At 42.0% G+C, this 18,112-nt stretch overlaps 1 protein-coding gene across 1 annotated transcript; it reads left to right on the top strand.

Annotated features, from left to right (window-relative positions):
• The first annotated feature begins 17,430 nt into the window (after window positions 1-17,430).
• Window positions 17,431-18,112, top strand: LOC125549015 (uncharacterized). The gene has a single exon (XM_048712519.2). The coding sequence runs from the start codon at window positions 17,533-17,535 to the stop codon at window positions 17,767-17,769; it is 237 nt and encodes a 78-aa protein (XP_048568476.1). The 5' UTR covers window positions 17,431-17,532; the 3' UTR covers window positions 17,770-18,112.

Raw genomic sequence — 18,112 nt, 5'->3', positions numbered from 1 at the left:
AAACGGAGCCATGGTTGCAGAGTTATGATGCGATGAAATTATGAAAAAATACTGAAACGGAGGCAAAAAGTCAACCCGAGCTAGGGTTTCCAGATCCAGATCCGGATCGGGCACGGAAGTCAAGGTACATCGGAGCTTCGCCGGAGTTGTGGTCGCGGTGGCCAGAGCTTCGAGGGGGGCGGAGGAGAGGCTGGGGTGGTGAGGAGCTCGCCGGACGGCGAGGTGGTCACGGTGGAGCGGTGAGGCGGCGCTTGCCGGCGCGGTCTTCGGGCGGCGGCGACGAGGGAACCGGGCGGCGGGGCAGGCGGGCCGCAGCGGGGCGATGGTGGAGTCGACACGTGGCGGCTCCGGATACGCCGGAAGCGGCGAAGGCGAGGCGTGCCCGGCGCCGGCGGACACGTCCGGCACGCGGATGAGGAGTGGGGCTAGGGTTAGGGTGGAATGATCCGAAATTTTCGGGGGAGTGGCCTTTTTATAGGTAGGAGGAGCTAGGAGGCTCCAAATTGAGCACGGTTTTTGGCCACGCGATCGTGGTCGAACGATCTAGATGATGGAGGGGGTTTAGGTGGGTTTTGGGCCACTTTGGTGGGGTGTTGGGCTGCAACACACACGAGGCATTTACGGTCCCTCGGTTAACCGTTGGAGTATCAAACGAAGTCCAAATGGCAAGAAACTTGACAGGTGGTCTACCGGTAGTAAACCAAGGCCGCTTGGCAAGTCTCGGTCCAATCCGAGAACGTTTAACACCCGCACACGAAAAGAGGTAGAAAGGGACACCCGAGGACTTAGGAGCGCCGGAATGCAAAATGGACAACGGGGAAAATGCTCGGATGCATGAGACGAACACGTATGCAAATGCGATGCACATGATGACATGATATGAGATGCATGACAAAGACAAAAGCAACACGAAGACAAAAACCCGACACGAGGAAATATCATAACTTAGTGCCGGAAAAGGCAAGAGTTGGAATACAAATATGGCAGGTTACATACGGGGTGTTACACAAATAATATTCATAGATAATCTTGTTCATAAACCCACAATTCATCGGATCTCGGTAAACACACCGTAGAAGAAAATTACATCGAATAGATTTCCAAGAACATCGAGGAGAACTTTGTATTGAGAATCAAAGAGAGAGAGAAGAAGCCATCTAGCTAATCACTATGGACCCGAAGGTCTATGGTAAACTACTCATGCTTCATCGGAGAGGCTATGGTGTTGATGTAGAAGCCCTCCGTGATCGATTCCTCCTCCGGCAGATCGCCGGAAGAGGCCCCTGCTGGGTAACGTAGTAATTTCAAAATTTTCCTACGCACATGCAAGATCATGGTGATGCATAGCAACGAGACGGGAAGAGTGTTTTCCATGTACCCTCGTAGACTGTAACCGGAAGCGTTATGACAACGCGGTTGATGTAGTCGTACGTCTTCACGATCCGACCGATCCTAGTACCAAAAGTACGGCACCTCCGCGATTTGCACATGTTCGGCTCGGTGACGTCCCACGAACTCACGATCCAGCAGAGTGTCCAGGAAGATCTTCATCAGCACGACGGCGTGATGACGATGATGATGAAGCTACCGGCGCAGGGCTTCGCCTAAGCACTACGACAATATGATCGGGTGGATTATGGTGGAGGGGGGCACCGCACACGGCTAAGGGATCAATGATCAACTTGTGTGTTCATGGGGTGCCTCCTCCCCCCGTATATAAAGGAGTAGAGGAGGGGAGCGGCCAGCCTCTCTATGCCGTGCCCTAGGGCAGTCCTACTCCCACCGGGAGTAGGATTCCCCCCTTCCCTAGTTGGAGTAGGAGACGAAGGGAAGGAGGAGTAGGAGAGAAGGAAAGGCCCCCCCCCCCAATATTCAAATTCGGCCTCCTGCCCAAGGGGGGCGACCAGCCCCTTGTGGGCTGGTGTGCTTCCTTCTTATGGCCATAAGGCCCATAACTTCTCCCGGGGGGTTCCGGTAACCTCCCAGTACTCCGGAAAAATTTCCAAACCACTCGGAACCATTCCGATGTACAAACATGGGCTTCCAATATATCGATCTTTATGTCTCGATGATTTCGAGACTCCTCGTCATGCCCGTGATCACATCCGGGACTCCGAACAACCTTCGGTTCATCAAAACACATAAACTCATAATATCGATCGTCTCTGAATGTTAAGCGTGCGGACCCTACGGGTTTGAGAACTATGTAGACATGACCGATACTCGCTTCCGGTCAATAACCAATAGCGGAACCTGGATGCTCATATTGGTTCCTACATATTCTACGAAGATCTTTATCGGTCAAACCGCATAACAACGTACGTTGTTCCCTTTTTCATCGGTATGTTACTTGCCCGAGATTCGATCGTTGGTATCTCAATACCTAGTTCAATCTCGTTACCGGCAAGTGTCTTTACTCGTTCCATAATGCATCATCCCACAACTAACTTATTAGTCACAATGCTTGCAAGGCTTATAGTGATGTGCATTACCGGGAGGGCCCAGAGATACCTCTCCGATACTCGGAGTGACAAATCCTAATCTCGATCTATGCCAACTCAACAAACACAATTGGAGACACCTGTAGAGCACCTTTATAATCACGAAGTTACGTTGTGACATTTGGTAGCACACAAAGTGTTCCTCTGGTATTCGGGAGTTGCATGATCTCATAGTCATAGGAACATGTATAAGTTATGGAGAAAGCAATAGCAACAAAATAAACGATCATCATGCTAAGCTAACGGATGGGTCAAGTCAATTACATCATTCTTTAATGATGTGATCCCGTTAATCAAATGACAACTCATGTCTATGGTTAGGAAACATAACCATCGTTGATTCAACGAGCTAGTCAAGTAGAGGCGAACTAGTGACACTCTGTTTATCTATGTATTCACACATGTACTAAGTTTCCGGTTAATACAATTCTAGCATGAATAATAAACATTTGTCATGATATAAGGAAATAAATAATACTTTATTATTGCCTCTAGGGCATATTTCCTTCAGTCTCCGACTTGCACTAGAGTCAATAATCTAGTTCACATCGCCATGTGATTTAACACCAATAGTTCACATCTTTATGTGATTAGTTCACATCTCCATGTGACTAATACCCAAAGGGTTTACTAGTCAATAATCTAGTTCATATCGCTATGTGATTAACACCCAAAGAGTGATCATGTTTTGCTTGTGAGTTAAGTTTAGTCTACGGGTCTGCAACATTCAGATCCGTATGTATTTTGCAAATTTCTATGTCTACAGTACTCTGCATGGAGCTACTCTAGCTAATTGCTCCCACTTTCAATATGTATCTAGATCGAGACTTAGAGTCATCTAGATCAATGTAAAAAGCTTGCATCGATGTAACTCTTTACGACGAACTCTTTTATCACCTCCATAACCGAGAAATATTTCCTTACACTAGTAGAAAACGGAGCTTTAAAACCGGTTCGTAAGGGTGGGCACTAAAGCCCCCCCCCTGTAGTACCGGTTCGGCACGAACCAGCGCTAAAGTGCCACCACATGGCGTAAGCTCGCGCCCTGGTATGGGGGCACCAACCGGTACTAAAGGTTTTTTTTGAATTTTTTTTTTGAAAATTTTGGGAAAAAATTGATTTTTTTTCAATTTTTAATTTTTCTGAATAATTTGATGATTTAGTCTCTAATCACCCCTCTTAACTGCTCAAGTGTGGATCACTCATTCCAAATCGCCTAACTTCCCGGCCGGTCACCCATCCTCTCACTCCCCCAACCTGAGCACGCTTAACTTCGAAGTTCTATTCCCCCTACATACCAAGTCTGCACTTGTTGTTTTCCTGACAAATGTAAGCTGTCAATCCTATTAACCCTCAGCAGTTTAGCTTGAGCATTAGGTCACACGTTTCACCATTTGAGTTTGAAACTATTATTCTAAAAAACAGTAATTATTTATTAACACTAATATTTCTTGAATAAGTTTGACCATAGTTTGACCATAGTTTGACCAGATTTGACCAAAATTCAAAAAATTGAAATAATTATTTAGTAACACTAATATTCTTGAATAATTATGTAGTAACATTAATACTTCTTGAATAAGTACTTTGACCAGATTTAACCAATTTTTTTTAAAAAAACTGAAATTTGACCATATCTTTTTTTCCTTTTGGAATTTGAGGATTCTAAAAAATTGCAAACAGGCCGTAGGCGGTCTCCATCGAATATGGATTTTCGTGCTGAATTTTTTGATATACTATACGTTTTTTCCGACATCGTATGCAAAAGTTATAGCCGTTTTACATTTTCCCTACACTTTTTGCAAAACATGTCCAAATTTAAGTTTTTAAATTTTCCTAACTAGTAGATGTAGTAATATAACTACCTCTCGAAGGATTTTATTTTTTAAAGTTTTTATCATTTTCTTTTGATTTTTTCTAAACTGAAATGGCGATACACCAGGGGGGTAGAGTTCGAAAATTGCCCTATAGTCCCGGTTTGTGTCTCCAATCGGGACTATAGGTCAGAACCCTTTAGTCCCGGTTCGTGGCACGAACCGGTACTAAAGGATAGCCCTTTAGTACCGGTTTGTGCCACGAACCGGTACTAAAGGTGATCGTGGGGCCCCGGCCTGACGCCAGCCTGCCACCAGCCCTTTAGTACCGGTTCATGGCACGAACCGGTACTAAAGGTTCAACACGAACCGGCATTAATGCATAGCCGTTCGAACTGCCACTAATGGTACCATTAGTACCGGGCCAAAATTGAACTGGCACTAATGTGTCTCACATTAGGTCCTTTTTCTACTAGTGTTTGTCCTCTAAGGATAATTTTGACCGTTGTCCAGTGATCTACTCCTAGATCACTATTGTACTCCCTTGCCAGAATCATGCTAAGGTATACAATAGGACTGGTACATAGCATAGCATACTTTATAGAACCTATGACTGAGGCATATGGAATGACTTTTCATTCTCTTTCTATTTTCTGCTATGGTTGGGTTTTGAGTCTTTACTCAACTTCACACCTTGCAACACAGGCAAGAACTCCTTCTTTGACTGTTCCATTTTTAACTACTTAAAAATCTTATCAAGGTATGTACTCATTGAAAAATCTTATCAAGCATCTTGATCTATCTCTATAGATCTTGATGCTCAATGTGTAAGCAGCTTCACCGAGGTCTTTCTTTGAAAAATTCTTATTCAAGTTTCCTTTTATGCTATCCAGAATTCAGTATCATTTCCGATCAACAATATGTCATCCACATATAATATCAAAAATGCTACAGAGCTCCCACTCACTTTCTTGTAATACAGGCTTCTCCAAAAGTCTGTATGAAACTATATGCTTTGATCAACTCATCAAAGCGTATATTCCAACTCCGAGATGCTTCCACTAGTCCATAGATGGATCGATGGAGATTGCACACTTTGTCAGCACCTTTAGGATTGACAAAACTTTCTTGTTGTATCATATACAACTCTTCTTTAAGAAATCCATTAATGAATGCAGTTTTGACATCCGTTTGCCAGATTTCATAAAATGTGGCAATTGCTAACATGATTCGGACAGACTTAAGCATCGCTACGAGTGAGAAAATCTCATCGTAGTCAACACCTTGAACTTGTCAAAAACCTCTTTTGCGACCATTTGAGCTTTGTAGATAGTAACACTACCATCAGCGTCTGTCTTCCTCTTGAAAATCCATTTATTCACAATGACTTGTCGATCATTGGGCAAGTCCACCAAAGTCCATACTCTGTTCTCATACATGGATCTCATCTCAGATTTTATGGCCTCAAGCCATTTTTCGGAATCTGTGCTCATCATCGCTTCCTCATAGTTCGTAGGTTTGTCATGGTCTAGTAACATGACTTCCAAAATAGGATTACCGTACCACTCTAGCGTGGAACGTACTCTGGTTGACCTACAAGGTTCCGTAGCAACTTGATCTGAAGTTTCATGATCATCATCATTAGCTTCCTCACTAATTGGTGTAGGAATCACTGGAATTGATTTCTGCGATGAACTACTTTCCAATAAGGGAGCAGGTATAGTTACCTCATCAAGTTCTACTTTCCTCCCACTCACTTCTTCCGAGAGAAAATCCTTCTCTAGAAAGGATCCATTCTTAGCAATAAAGATCTTGCCTTCGGATCTGTGATAGAAGGTGTACCCAACATTTCGGGTATCCTATGAAGACGCACTTCTCTTATTTGGGTTCGAGCTTATCAGGTTGAAACTTTTTCACATAAGCATCACAACCCCAAACTTTAAGAAACGACAGCTTAGGTTTCTTGCCAAACCATAGTTCATACGGTGTCGTCTCAACGGATTTAGATGGTGCCCTTTTTTAACGTGAATGCAGCTGTCCCTAATGCATAACCCCAAAACGACAGTGGTCAATCGGTAAGAGACATCATAGATCACACCATATCTAATAAAGTGCGGTTACGACATTCGAACACACCATTATGATGTGGTATTCCAGGTGGCGTGAGTTGCGAAACTATTCCGCATTGTTTCAAATGAATACCAAACTCATAACTCAAATATTCGTCTCCGCAATCAGATCGTAGAAACTCTATTTTCTTGTTACGATGATTTTCTACTTCACTCTGAAATTCTTTGAACTTTTTCAAATGTTTCAAACTTATGTTTCATCAAGTAGATATACCCATATCTGCTCAAATCATCTGTGAAGGTTAGAAAATAACGATACCCGCTGCGAGCCTCAACACTTATCGGACCGCATACATCAGTATGTATTATTTCCAATAAGTCAGTTGCTCGCTCCATTGTTCCGGAGAATGGAGTCTTAGTAATCTTGCCCATGAGGCATGGTTCGCAAGCATCAAGTGATTCCAAAATCCCATCAGCATGGAGTTTCTTCATGTGCTTTACACGAATATGATCTAAACGGCAGTGCCACAAATAAGTTGCACTATCATTATTAACTTTGCATCTTTTGGCTTCAATATTATGAATATGGGTATCACTACGATCGAGATTCAATAAACCATTTATATTGCGTGTATGGCCATAGAAGGTTTTATTCATGTAAATAGAACACAATTATTCTTTGACTTAAATGAATAATTGTATTGCAATAAACATGATCCAATCATATTCATGCTCAATGCAAACAGCAAATAACACTTATTTTAGGTTCAATACTAATCCCGAAGGTAAAGGGAGTGTGCGATGGTGATCTTATCAACCTTGGAATCACTTCCAACACCCATCATCACCTTGCCCTTAACTAGTCTCTGTTTATTTTGCAACTCCCATTTCAAGTTACTACTCTTAGGAACTAAAACAGTATCAAATAGCGAGGGGTTGCTATAAACACTAGTAAAGTACACATCAATAATATGTATATCAATTATACCTTTGTTCACTTTGCCATCCTTCTTATCCGCCAAGTATCTAGGGAAATTCCACTTCCAGTGACCATTTCCTTTACGGTAGAAGCACTTAGTTTCAGGCTTTGGGCTTCTTCATGGGAGTGGAAACTTGCTTGCCATTCTTCTTGAAGTTCCCTTTCTTTCCCTTACCCTTTTACTTGAAACTAGTGGTCTTGTCAACCATCAACACTTGATGCTTTTCTTGATTTCTACCTTCGTTGATTTCAGCATCACGAAGAGCTTGGGAATCGTTTCTGTTATCCCTTGCATATTATAGTTCATCATGAAGTTCTAGTAACTTGGTGATAGTGACTAGAGAACTCTGTCAATCACTATATTATCTGGAAGATTAACTCCCACTTGATTCAAGTGATTGTAGTACTCAGACATTCTAAGCACATGCTCACTAGCTGAGCTATTCTCCTCCATCTTGTAGGCAAAGTGCTTGTCAAAGGTCTCATACCTTTCGACAAGGTCATGAGTCTGAAATACTAATTTCAACTCTTGGAACATCTCATATGCTCTGTGGCATTCAAAACGTCTTTGAATCCCCGATTCTAAGCCATAAATCATGGTGCACTAAACTATCAAGTAGTCATCATATCGAGCTTGCCAAACGTTCATAACGTCTGCATCTACTCCTGCAATCTGTCTATCACCTAGCGATGCATCAAGGACATAATTCTTCTGTGCAGCAATGAGGATAATCCTCAGATCACGAATCCAATCTGCATCATTGCTACTAACATCTTTCAACTTAGTTTCTCTAGGAACATATCAAAAATAAAACAAGGGAGCTAAACGCGAGCTATTGATCTACAACATAGCTATGCAAATACTATCAGGACTAAGTTCATTATAAATTAAATTTCAATTAATCATATTACTTAAGAACTCCCACTTAGATAGACATCCCTCTAGTCATCTAAATGATCACGTGATCCAAATCAACTAAACCATGTCTGATCATCACGTGAGATGGAGTAGTTTTCAATGGTGAACATCACTATGTTGATCATATCTACTATATGATTCACGCTTGACCTTTCGGTCTCCAGTGTTCTGAGGCCATATCTGCATATGCTAGGCTCGTCAAGTTTAACCTGAGTATTCCGTGTGTGCAAAACTGGCTTGCACCTGTTGTATGTGAATGTAGAGCTTATCACACCTGATCATCACGTGGTGTCTCGGCACGACGAACTGTCGCAATGGTGCATACTTAGGGAGAACACTTATACCTTGAAATTTAGTGAGAGATCATCTTATAATGCTACCGCCAAACTAAGCAAAATAAGATGCATAAAGGATAAACATCACATGAAATCAAAATATGTGACATGATATGGCCATCATCATTTTGTGCCTTTGATCTCGATCTCCAAAGTACTGTCATGATTTCTATCGTCACCGGCATGACACCATGATCTCTATCAATGTGTTGTCATATGGTCGTCTCGCCAACTATTGCTTTTGCAACTATTGCTATCGCATAACGATAAAGTAAAGCAATTGCATGGCGCTTGCATCTTATGCAATAAAGAGACAACCATAAGGCTTCTGCCAGTTGCCGATAACTTCAACAAAGACATGATCATCTCATACAACAACTTATATCTCGTCACGTATTGACCATATCACATCACAACAAGCCCTGCAAAAACAAGTTAGACGTCCTCTACTTTGTTGTTGCAAGTTTTACGTGGCTGATATGGGCTGAGCAAGAACCGTTCTTACCTACGCATCAAAAACCACAACGTAGTATAGTGATTGCTTTTTGATCTTCAGAAAGAACCCTGTTCATTGAAACCGATTCAACTAAAGTTGGAGAAACAAACACCCACAAGCCACATGTGTGCGAAGCACGGCGGTAGAACTAGACTTGCGTAAGCGTACGCGCAATGTCGGGCTGGGCCGCTTCATCCAACAATACCGCCGAATCAAGAATCAACTAGTAACGGCAAGCAATATGTATATACTCACGCCCACAACTCCTTTGTGTTCTACTCGTGCATATAACATCTATGCATAAACCTGGCTCTGATGCTGTTGGGTAACGTAGTAATTTGAAAATTTTCCTACACACGCAAGATCATGGTGATGCATAGCAACGAGAGGGGAAGAGTGTTGTCCACGTACCCTCGTAGACCATAAGCGGAAGCGTTATTACAACGCGGTTGATGTAGTCGTACGTCTTCACGATCTGACCGATCCTAGTACCGAAAGTACGGCACCTCCGCGATCTGCACACATTCGGCTCGGTGATGTCCCATGAACTCATGTCCCAGCAGAGTGTCGAGGGAGAGCTTCGTCAGCACGACGACGTGATGACGATGATGATGAAGCTACTGGTGTAGGGCTTCGCCTAAGCACTACGACGATATGACCGAGGTGGATTATGGTGGAGGGGGGCATGGCACACGGCTAAGGGATCAATGATCAACTTGTATGTTCATGGGGTGCCCCCTTCCCCGTATATAAAGGAGTGGAGGAGGGGAGCGGCCGACCCTCTCTATGGCGCGCCCTAGGGGAGTCCTACTCCCACCGGGAGTAGGATTCCCCCCTTCCCTAGTTGGAGTAGGAGAGGAAGGGAAGGAGGAGTAGGAGAGAAGGAAAGCCCCCCCAACCTATTCCAATTCGGCCTCCTGCCCAAGGGAGGCGCACCAGACCCTTGTGGGCTGGTATGCTTCCTTCTTATGGCCCATAAGGCCCATAACTTCTCCCGGGGGTTCCGGTAACCTCCCGGTACTCCGAAAAAATGTCCAAACCACTCGGAACCATTCCGATGTCCAAACATAGGTTTCCAATATATCGATCTTTATGTCTCAACCATTTCGAGACTCCTCGTCATGCCCGTGATCACATCCGGGACTCCGAACAACCTTCGGTTCATCAAAACACATAAACTCATAATACCGATCGTCAACGAACGTTAAGCATGCGGACCCCATGGGTTCGAGAACTATGTAGACATGACCGAGACTCGCTTCCGGTCAATAACCAATAGCGGAACCTCGATGCTCATATTGGTTCCTACATATTCTACAAAGATCTTTATCGGTCAAACCTCATAACAACATACGTTGTTCCCTGTGTCATCGGTATGTTACTTGCCCGAGATTCGATCATCGGTATCTCAATACCTAGTTCAACCTCGTTACCGACAAGTCTCTTTACTTGTTCTATAATGCATCATCCCGCAACTAACTCATTAGTCACAATGCTTGCAAGGCTTATAGTGATGTGCATTACCGAGAGGGCCCAGAGATACCTCTCCGATACTCAGAGTGACAAATCCTAATCTCGATCTATGCCAACTCAACAAACACCATTGGAGACACTTGTAGAGCACATTTATAATCACCCAGTTACATTGTGACGTTTGGTAGCACACAAACTGTTCCTCCGGTATTCGGGAGTTGCATGATCTCATAGTCATAGGAACTTGTATAAGTTATGGAGAAAGCAATAGCAACAAACTAAATGATCATCGTGCTAAGCTAACGGATGGGTCAAGTCAATCACACCATTCTCTAATGATGTGATCCCGTTAATCAAATGACAACGCATGTCTATGGTTAGGAAACATAACCATCATTGATTCAACGAGCTAGTCAAGTAGAGGCAAACTAGTGACACTCTATTTGTCTATGTATTCACACATGTACTAAGTTTCCGGTTAATACAATTCTAGCATGAATAATAAACATTTATCACGATATAAGGAAATAAATAATACTTTATTATTGCCTCTAGGGCATGTTTCCTTTAGCCCCAAGATGGGATCTCACGGGTACAGAAGGTTGCGGCGGTGGAAAAGTGGTTTCGTGGCTCTCCGCGATCGATCTAGGGTATAAGAGTATATATAGGTGGAAGAAGTACGTCGGTGGAGCTATGAGGGGCCCACGAGGGTGGGGTGCGCGCCTACCCCCCTGGGCGCGCCCTCCTTCCTCGTGGCCGCCTCTTGGCGTTCCAGACTTCAACTCCAAGTCTTCCGGTTTGGTTTTGTTCCAAGAAAGATCATCGTGAAGGTTTCATTCCGTTTGGTATTCCTTTTCTGCGAAACTCTAAAATAGGCAAAAAAACAGAAACTGGCACTGAGCCTCCGGTTAATAGGTCAGTCCCAAAAATAATATAAAAGAGCATATTAAAACCCATTAAACATCCAAAACAAATAATATAATAGCATGGAACAACCAAAAATTATAGATTTGTTGGAAAATAAACCCAATATAGTCCAAAACATTAGATAATATAGCATGGAGCAATCAAAAATTATAGGTACGTTGGAGACGTATCAGGCATCCCCAAGCTTAATTCCTGCTAGTCCTCGAGTAGGTAAATGATAAAAACAGAATTTTGATGTGGAATACTACCTAACATAATTATCAATGTAATTTTCTTTATTGTGGCATGAATGTTCAGATCCGAAAGATTAAGACAAAAGTTTAATATTAACATAAAAATAATAATACTTCAAGCATACTAACAAAGTAATCATGTCTTCTCAAAATAACATGGCCAAAGAAAGTTCATCCTTACAAAATCATATAGTTTAGCTATGCTCCATCTTAATCACACAAAGTATTCAAATCATGCACAACCCCGATGACAAGCCAAGCAATTGTTTCATACTTTAGTATTCTCAAACTTTTTCAACTTTCATGCAATACATGAGCGTGAGCCATGGACATAGCACTATAGGTGGAATAGAATGGTGGTTGTGGAGAAGACAAAAAGGAGGAAGATGGTCTCACATCAACTAGGCATATTAATGGGCTATGGATATGCCCATCAATAGATATCGGTGTGAGTGAGTAGGGATTGCCATGCAACGGATGCACTAGAGCTATAAATGTATGAAAGCTCAACAAAAGAAACTAAGCGGGTGTGCATCCAACTTGATTGCTCCCGAAGACCTAAGCATTTTGAGGAAACCCATTGTTGGAATATACACGCCAAGTTCTATAACAAAAATTCCCACTAGTATATGAAAGTGACAAAATAAGAGACTCTCTATCATGAAGATCATGGTGCTACTTTGAAGCACAATTGTGGAAAAAAGGATAGTAGCATTGGCCCTTCTCTCTTTTTCTCTAATTTTTGGCCATCTCTTTTTTTAACCTTTTCCTTTTTTTCTTTTTCTTTTTTTATTTCCTCACATGGGATAGTGCTCTAATAATGATGATCATCACACTTCTATTTATTTACAACTCAAGGATTACAACTCGATACTTAGAACAAAATATGACTCTATATGAATGCCTCTGGCGGTGTACCGGGATGTGCAATGAATCAAGAGTGACGTGTATGAAAAAAATTATGAATGGTGGCTTTGCTACAAATACGATGTCAACTACATGATCATGCAAAGCAATGTGACAATGATGAAGCGTGTCATAATAAACGAAACGGTGGAAAGTTGCATGGTAATATATCTAGGAATGGCTATGGAAATGCCATAATAGGTAGGTATGGTGGCTGTTTTGAGGAAGGTAAATGGTAGGTTTATGGTACCGGTGAAAGTTGCGCGGTACTAGAGAGGTTAGCAATGGTGGAAGGGTGAGAGTGTGTATAATCCATGGACTCAACATTAGTCATAAAGAACTCACATACTTATTGCAAAAATCTACAAGTCATCAAAACCAAGCACTACACACATACTCCTAGGGGGTAGATTGCTAGGAAAAGACCATCGCTCGTCCCCGACTGCCACTCATAAGGAAGACAATCAAAGAAATACCTCGTGCTTCAAATTTGTTACACAACGGTTACCATACGTGCATGCTACGGGACTTGCAAACCTCAACACAAGTATTTCTCAAATTCACAACTACTCAACTAGCATGACTCTAATATCACAATCCTCATGTCTCAAAACAATCATCAAGCGTCAAACTTCTCATAGTATTCAACGCACTTTATATGAAAGTTTTTATTATACCCATCTTGGATGCCCATCATATTAGGACTAATTTTATAGCCAAAGCAAATTACCATGCTATTTTAAAAGACTCTCAAAATAATATAAGTGAAGCATGAGAGATCAATAATTTCTATAAAATAAAACCACCACTGTGCTCTAAAAATATATAAGTGAAGCACTAGAGCAAAATTATCTAGCTCAAAAGATATAAGTGAAGCACATATAGTATTCTAATAAATTCCGATTCATGCGTGTCTCTCCCAAAAGGTGTGTATAGCAAGGATGATTGTGGTAAACTAAAAGGTAAAGAATCAAATCGTACAAGACGCTCCAAGCAAAACACATATCATGTGGTGAATAAAAATATAGCCTCAAGTAAAGTTACCGATAGACGAAGATGAAAGAGGGGATGCCTTCCAGGGCGTCCCCAAGCTTAGGCTTTTGGTTGTCCTTGAATTTTACCTTGGGGTGCCTTGGGCATCCCCAAGCTTAGGCTATTGCCACTCCTTGTTCCAAAATCCATCAAATCTTTACCTAAAAACTTGAAAACTTCACAACACAAAACTTCAACAAAAAATCTCATGAACTCCGTTAGTATAAGAAAATAAACCACCACTTTAAGTTACTGTAATGAACCCATTCTTTATTTATATTGGTGTTAAACCTACTGTATTCCAACTTCTCTATGGTTCGAAACCCCCCCCCCCCCAGATACTAGCCATAGATGCATCAAAATAAGCAAACAACACACGAAAAACAGAATCTGTCAGAAATAGAACAGTCTGTAGTAATATGAAGGTTTCGAATACTTCTGTAACTCCAAAAATTCTGAAACATTAGGACGACCAGGGTAAAAAGTATATTGATCTACTGCAGTTAGAATTGGTATTTTATCGCTCTCTAATAAAAATCAAAATAATTTTCGTGAGCGCATACTTTCTGTTTTTATCAGCAAGATGAAACAACAATCACCCAAGAAGATCCTAAAGGCTTTACTTGGCACAAACACTAATTAAAACATAAAAGACACAATCATAACAGAAGCTAGATGAATTATTTATTACTAAACAGAAACAAAAAGCAAAGAACAAAAATAAAATTGGGTTGCCTCCCAACAAGCGCTATCGTTTAACGCCCCTAGCTAGGCATAAAAACAAGAATAAATCTAGGTATTGTCATCTTTGGCCTTTATCTTTTTAATGGAGTTATGCTCGAATCCGGGAGGTTCCTTATGTTTACCTTCATACTCAGAGATTTTTAGATCTAGAGCATCCAACCGCTTATTGCAAAGAGTGATCAACATATTCATGCGGTGAAGGTTCCCGCTAACATTTTTAAGAGGTTCAGAAGATTTTTGCAAAAATTTAGTTACTTCGCATAGTTTCTCAAAAACTTGGGTTCCTTCTTGAGTATGATGTAGTATCGTTTGTGGGGGTAGTACTCCTACTATTCCCTCTATAATCTCATACGCAATACTGGGATCAATTTCAATAAAATTCCCTTTAGCGGCAAAATTCAAGAGTTGTCTATGGGACATGGTTAGCCCAACATAAAAATTACGAAGTAAAACCTTGAAATCTACCTCTATTGTGCAATTACGATAAGATTCTATCATCCTGTACCAAGCATCTTTTAAGTTTTCTCCTTATATTTGTTTGAAGTGAAGAACTTCAAAATCGGGAGACAAAGGAAGAGATAAAGGGCTAGCCATGAAGGCGAAACAAACGATCTAACACACGGACGCACGAGAAGCAAGCGAAAAGAGACGAACGGAAAAGGGAAGAAGAAAAGGCAAAGGTTGTGAAGTGGGCGATAGGAAAACGAGAGGCGAATGGCAAATAATGTAATGCGAGGGAGAAGAGTTTATGATGGGTACTTGGTATGTCTTGACTTGGCATAGATCTCCCCGGAAACGGCGCTAGAAATCCTTCTTGCTACCTCTTGAGCATGTGTTGGTTTTCCCTTAAAGAGGAAAGGATGATGCAGCAAAGTAGCGTAAGTATTTCCCTCGGTTTTTGAGAACCAAGGTATCAATCGAGTAGGAGACAACGCACAAGTCACCTAGTACTTGCAAAAACAATCAAGAACCTTGCAACCAATCGATAAAGGGGTTGTCAATCCCTTCACGGTCACTCGCAAAAGTGAGATCTGATAAAGATAATAAAGTAAATATTTTTGGTATTTTTGTTGTATAGATTGGAAAGTAAAGATTGCAAAATAGTAAACGAGATACGATTTAAGTAAAAGAGATGAAATATAATAAGAAAGAGACCCGGGGGCCATAGGTTTTCTAGTGGCTTCTCTCAAGATAGCATGTATTACGGTGGGTGAACAAATTACTACCGAGCAATTGATAGAAAAGTGCATAGTTATGATAATATCTAAGGCAATGATCATGAATATAGGCATCACGTCTGTGTCAAGTAGATCGAAACGATTCTGCATCTACTACTATTACTCCACACATCGACCGCTATCCAGCATGCATCTAGAGTATTAAGTTCATAAGAACAGAGTAACGGTTTAAGCAAGATGACATGATGTAGAGGGATAAAGTCAAACAATATGATATAAGCCCCATCTTTTTATCCTTGATGGCAAAAATACAATACGTGCCTTGCTGCCCCTACTGTCACTGGGAAAGGACACCGCAAGATTGAACCCAAAGCTAAGCACTTCTCCCATTGCAAGAAAGATCAATCTAGTAGGCCAAACTAAACCGATAATTCAAAGAGACTTGCAAAGATATCAAATCATGCATATAAGAATTCAGAGAAGAACCAAATAATATTCATAGATAATCTTTTTCATAAACGCACAATTCATCAGATCTCGGAAACACACCGCAAAAGAATATTACATCGAATAGATCTCCAAGAACATCGAGGAGAACTTTGTATTGAGAATCAACGAGAGATAAGAAGCCATCTAGCTAATAACTATGGACCCGAAGGTCTGTGGTAAACTACTCATGCTTCATCGAAAAGGCTATGGTGTTGATGCAGAAGCCCTCCGTGATTGATTCCACCTCCGGCAGATCACCGGAAGAGGCCCCAAGATGGGATCTCACGGGTACAGAAGGTTGCGGCGGTGAAAAAGTGGTTTCGTGGCTCTCCGCGATCGATCTAGGGTATAAGAGTATATATATAGGCGGAAGAAGTAAGTCGGTGGAGCTACGAGGGGCCCACGAGGGTGGGGGCACACCTACCCCCTGGGCGCGCCCTCCTGCCTCGTGGCATTCCAGACTTCAACTCCAAATCTTATGGTTTGCTTTCGATCCAAGAAAAATCATCGCGAAGGTTTGTTCCGTTTGGTATTTCTTTTCTGCGAAACTCTAAAATAGGCAAAAAAAAACAGAAACTCGCGCTGGGCCTTCGGTTAATAGGTTAGTCCCAAAAATAATATAAAAGAGCATATTAGAGCCAATTAAACATTCAAAACAGATAATATAATAGTATGGAACAATCAAAAATTATAGATACATTGAAGACGTATCAAGTGAATAGATCAAAAGTTTCTAAAAAAGGAAAAATAAACATGTACATTGGTCCCCGCACGTTGTTGCGGGGATATTTTGCAATATTTCAATGTGATTCGTTGCATGATACATGAATATTTGAAGTAATAATATAAAAAGCTCAAACAGAAAATACATATAATTTATTATGTTTGATTACTATATAGTTATAATTCTTTTACTAATTATAAATAGCATAATAGAATGAAATTTCTTATGTATGTTTGGATGTTGAGATGAGTCTTTTTTTTCATGCATGTTTAATGATGAAGTGCCATGCTTGTATGTAGAGAAATATGATAGTGTGGGGTGAGCATTTTCTCATGCATGTTGTGGGATGATGTGGCGTGCTTGCATGTTGAGAGAAATAGTTAGTGGGGGCTAGCTATTTAGATATAAAAGATTACTGTGTGAGCCTATAAGCACCCAAATGGTTAGTGTGCCTCTCAGCCTCAGGTTGAAGGCATGATCACCATGCAGTTCGCTCCTGATGAATGTAATTAGTGTGCCTCTCAGCCTCAATTGGTTAGCCAAGTTTAGCCAAGTTGTTCAACCACCACCCGTCTTGCCTTCTCCTATACCACTATAAATCCACAAGAACACCTCCTCCTTCCTCCACCCACCAGAGCTTGCGAATAATCCACCGCAATAAACAAATAAACCCACCTCCATCCGCGCAATCTCTCAATCTTCCACAGGCATCAATGGCGGGCGCAAGGAACAACGAGCTGCGCATGACCCTGCTCGGCCTGGCCCTGCTGGGGCTCTTGCTGCTGAGCCACACCGCGGCGCCGGTGGAAGCCGCCGCGGGCGTGCAGGAGAACATCTTCTCCGTGAACAGCGTCGGCGGCCGCAGTCTCAAAAGCTTCAGCATGAACACCGCCGAGAGCGGCGAGGTCGCCAAGGGGGGGAATGCCAAACCCGCCGCCGGCGACTTCTGATCGACGACCCTCCATCCGCCGTTGTCGAGTATTAGTTAAATAATTTATCCTCCGGCTACCCCGTGCTTGTGCATGCATGCGTGCATGGCTCCTGCGGTGGGCGCGCAGGATCGATCGCATCGGCCGGCCGCCCGGAGCTCCTGCATGCACGCGCGCGAATGCTGCCTCGTTTGATTAGGTATTATGATTTTTGTTTGTGTGTGTAATTTGGATGTGCAGATGCAGTGCGTGTGCTGCACCCATCCGTTGTGTTCTTCAGTGTAAGGGCCGTCTGTTCGTTTGTACATGGCCTCACTGATCATTATGAAAGTTATTATTATATTACTAGTATTTTTTAAACCAA

This window comes from Triticum urartu, chromosome 3A (assembly GCF_056163025.1).
Source record: "Triticum urartu cultivar PI428250 chromosome 3A, HENAU_Tu73, whole genome shotgun sequence".
In the NCBI taxonomy this organism is placed as follows: Eukaryota; Viridiplantae; Streptophyta; class Magnoliopsida; order Poales; family Poaceae; genus Triticum; species Triticum urartu.
The sequence above is the reverse complement of the archived record's forward strand: the minus strand, read 5'-3'. Positions and strand labels throughout refer to the sequence as shown.

What these genes read in the sequence shown, in the direction of transcription:
- LOC125549015 (XM_048712519.2), top strand. Translation starts at nt 17,533, where the DNA reads ATGGCGGGCGCAAGGAACAACGAGCTGCGCATGACCCTGCTCGGCCTG.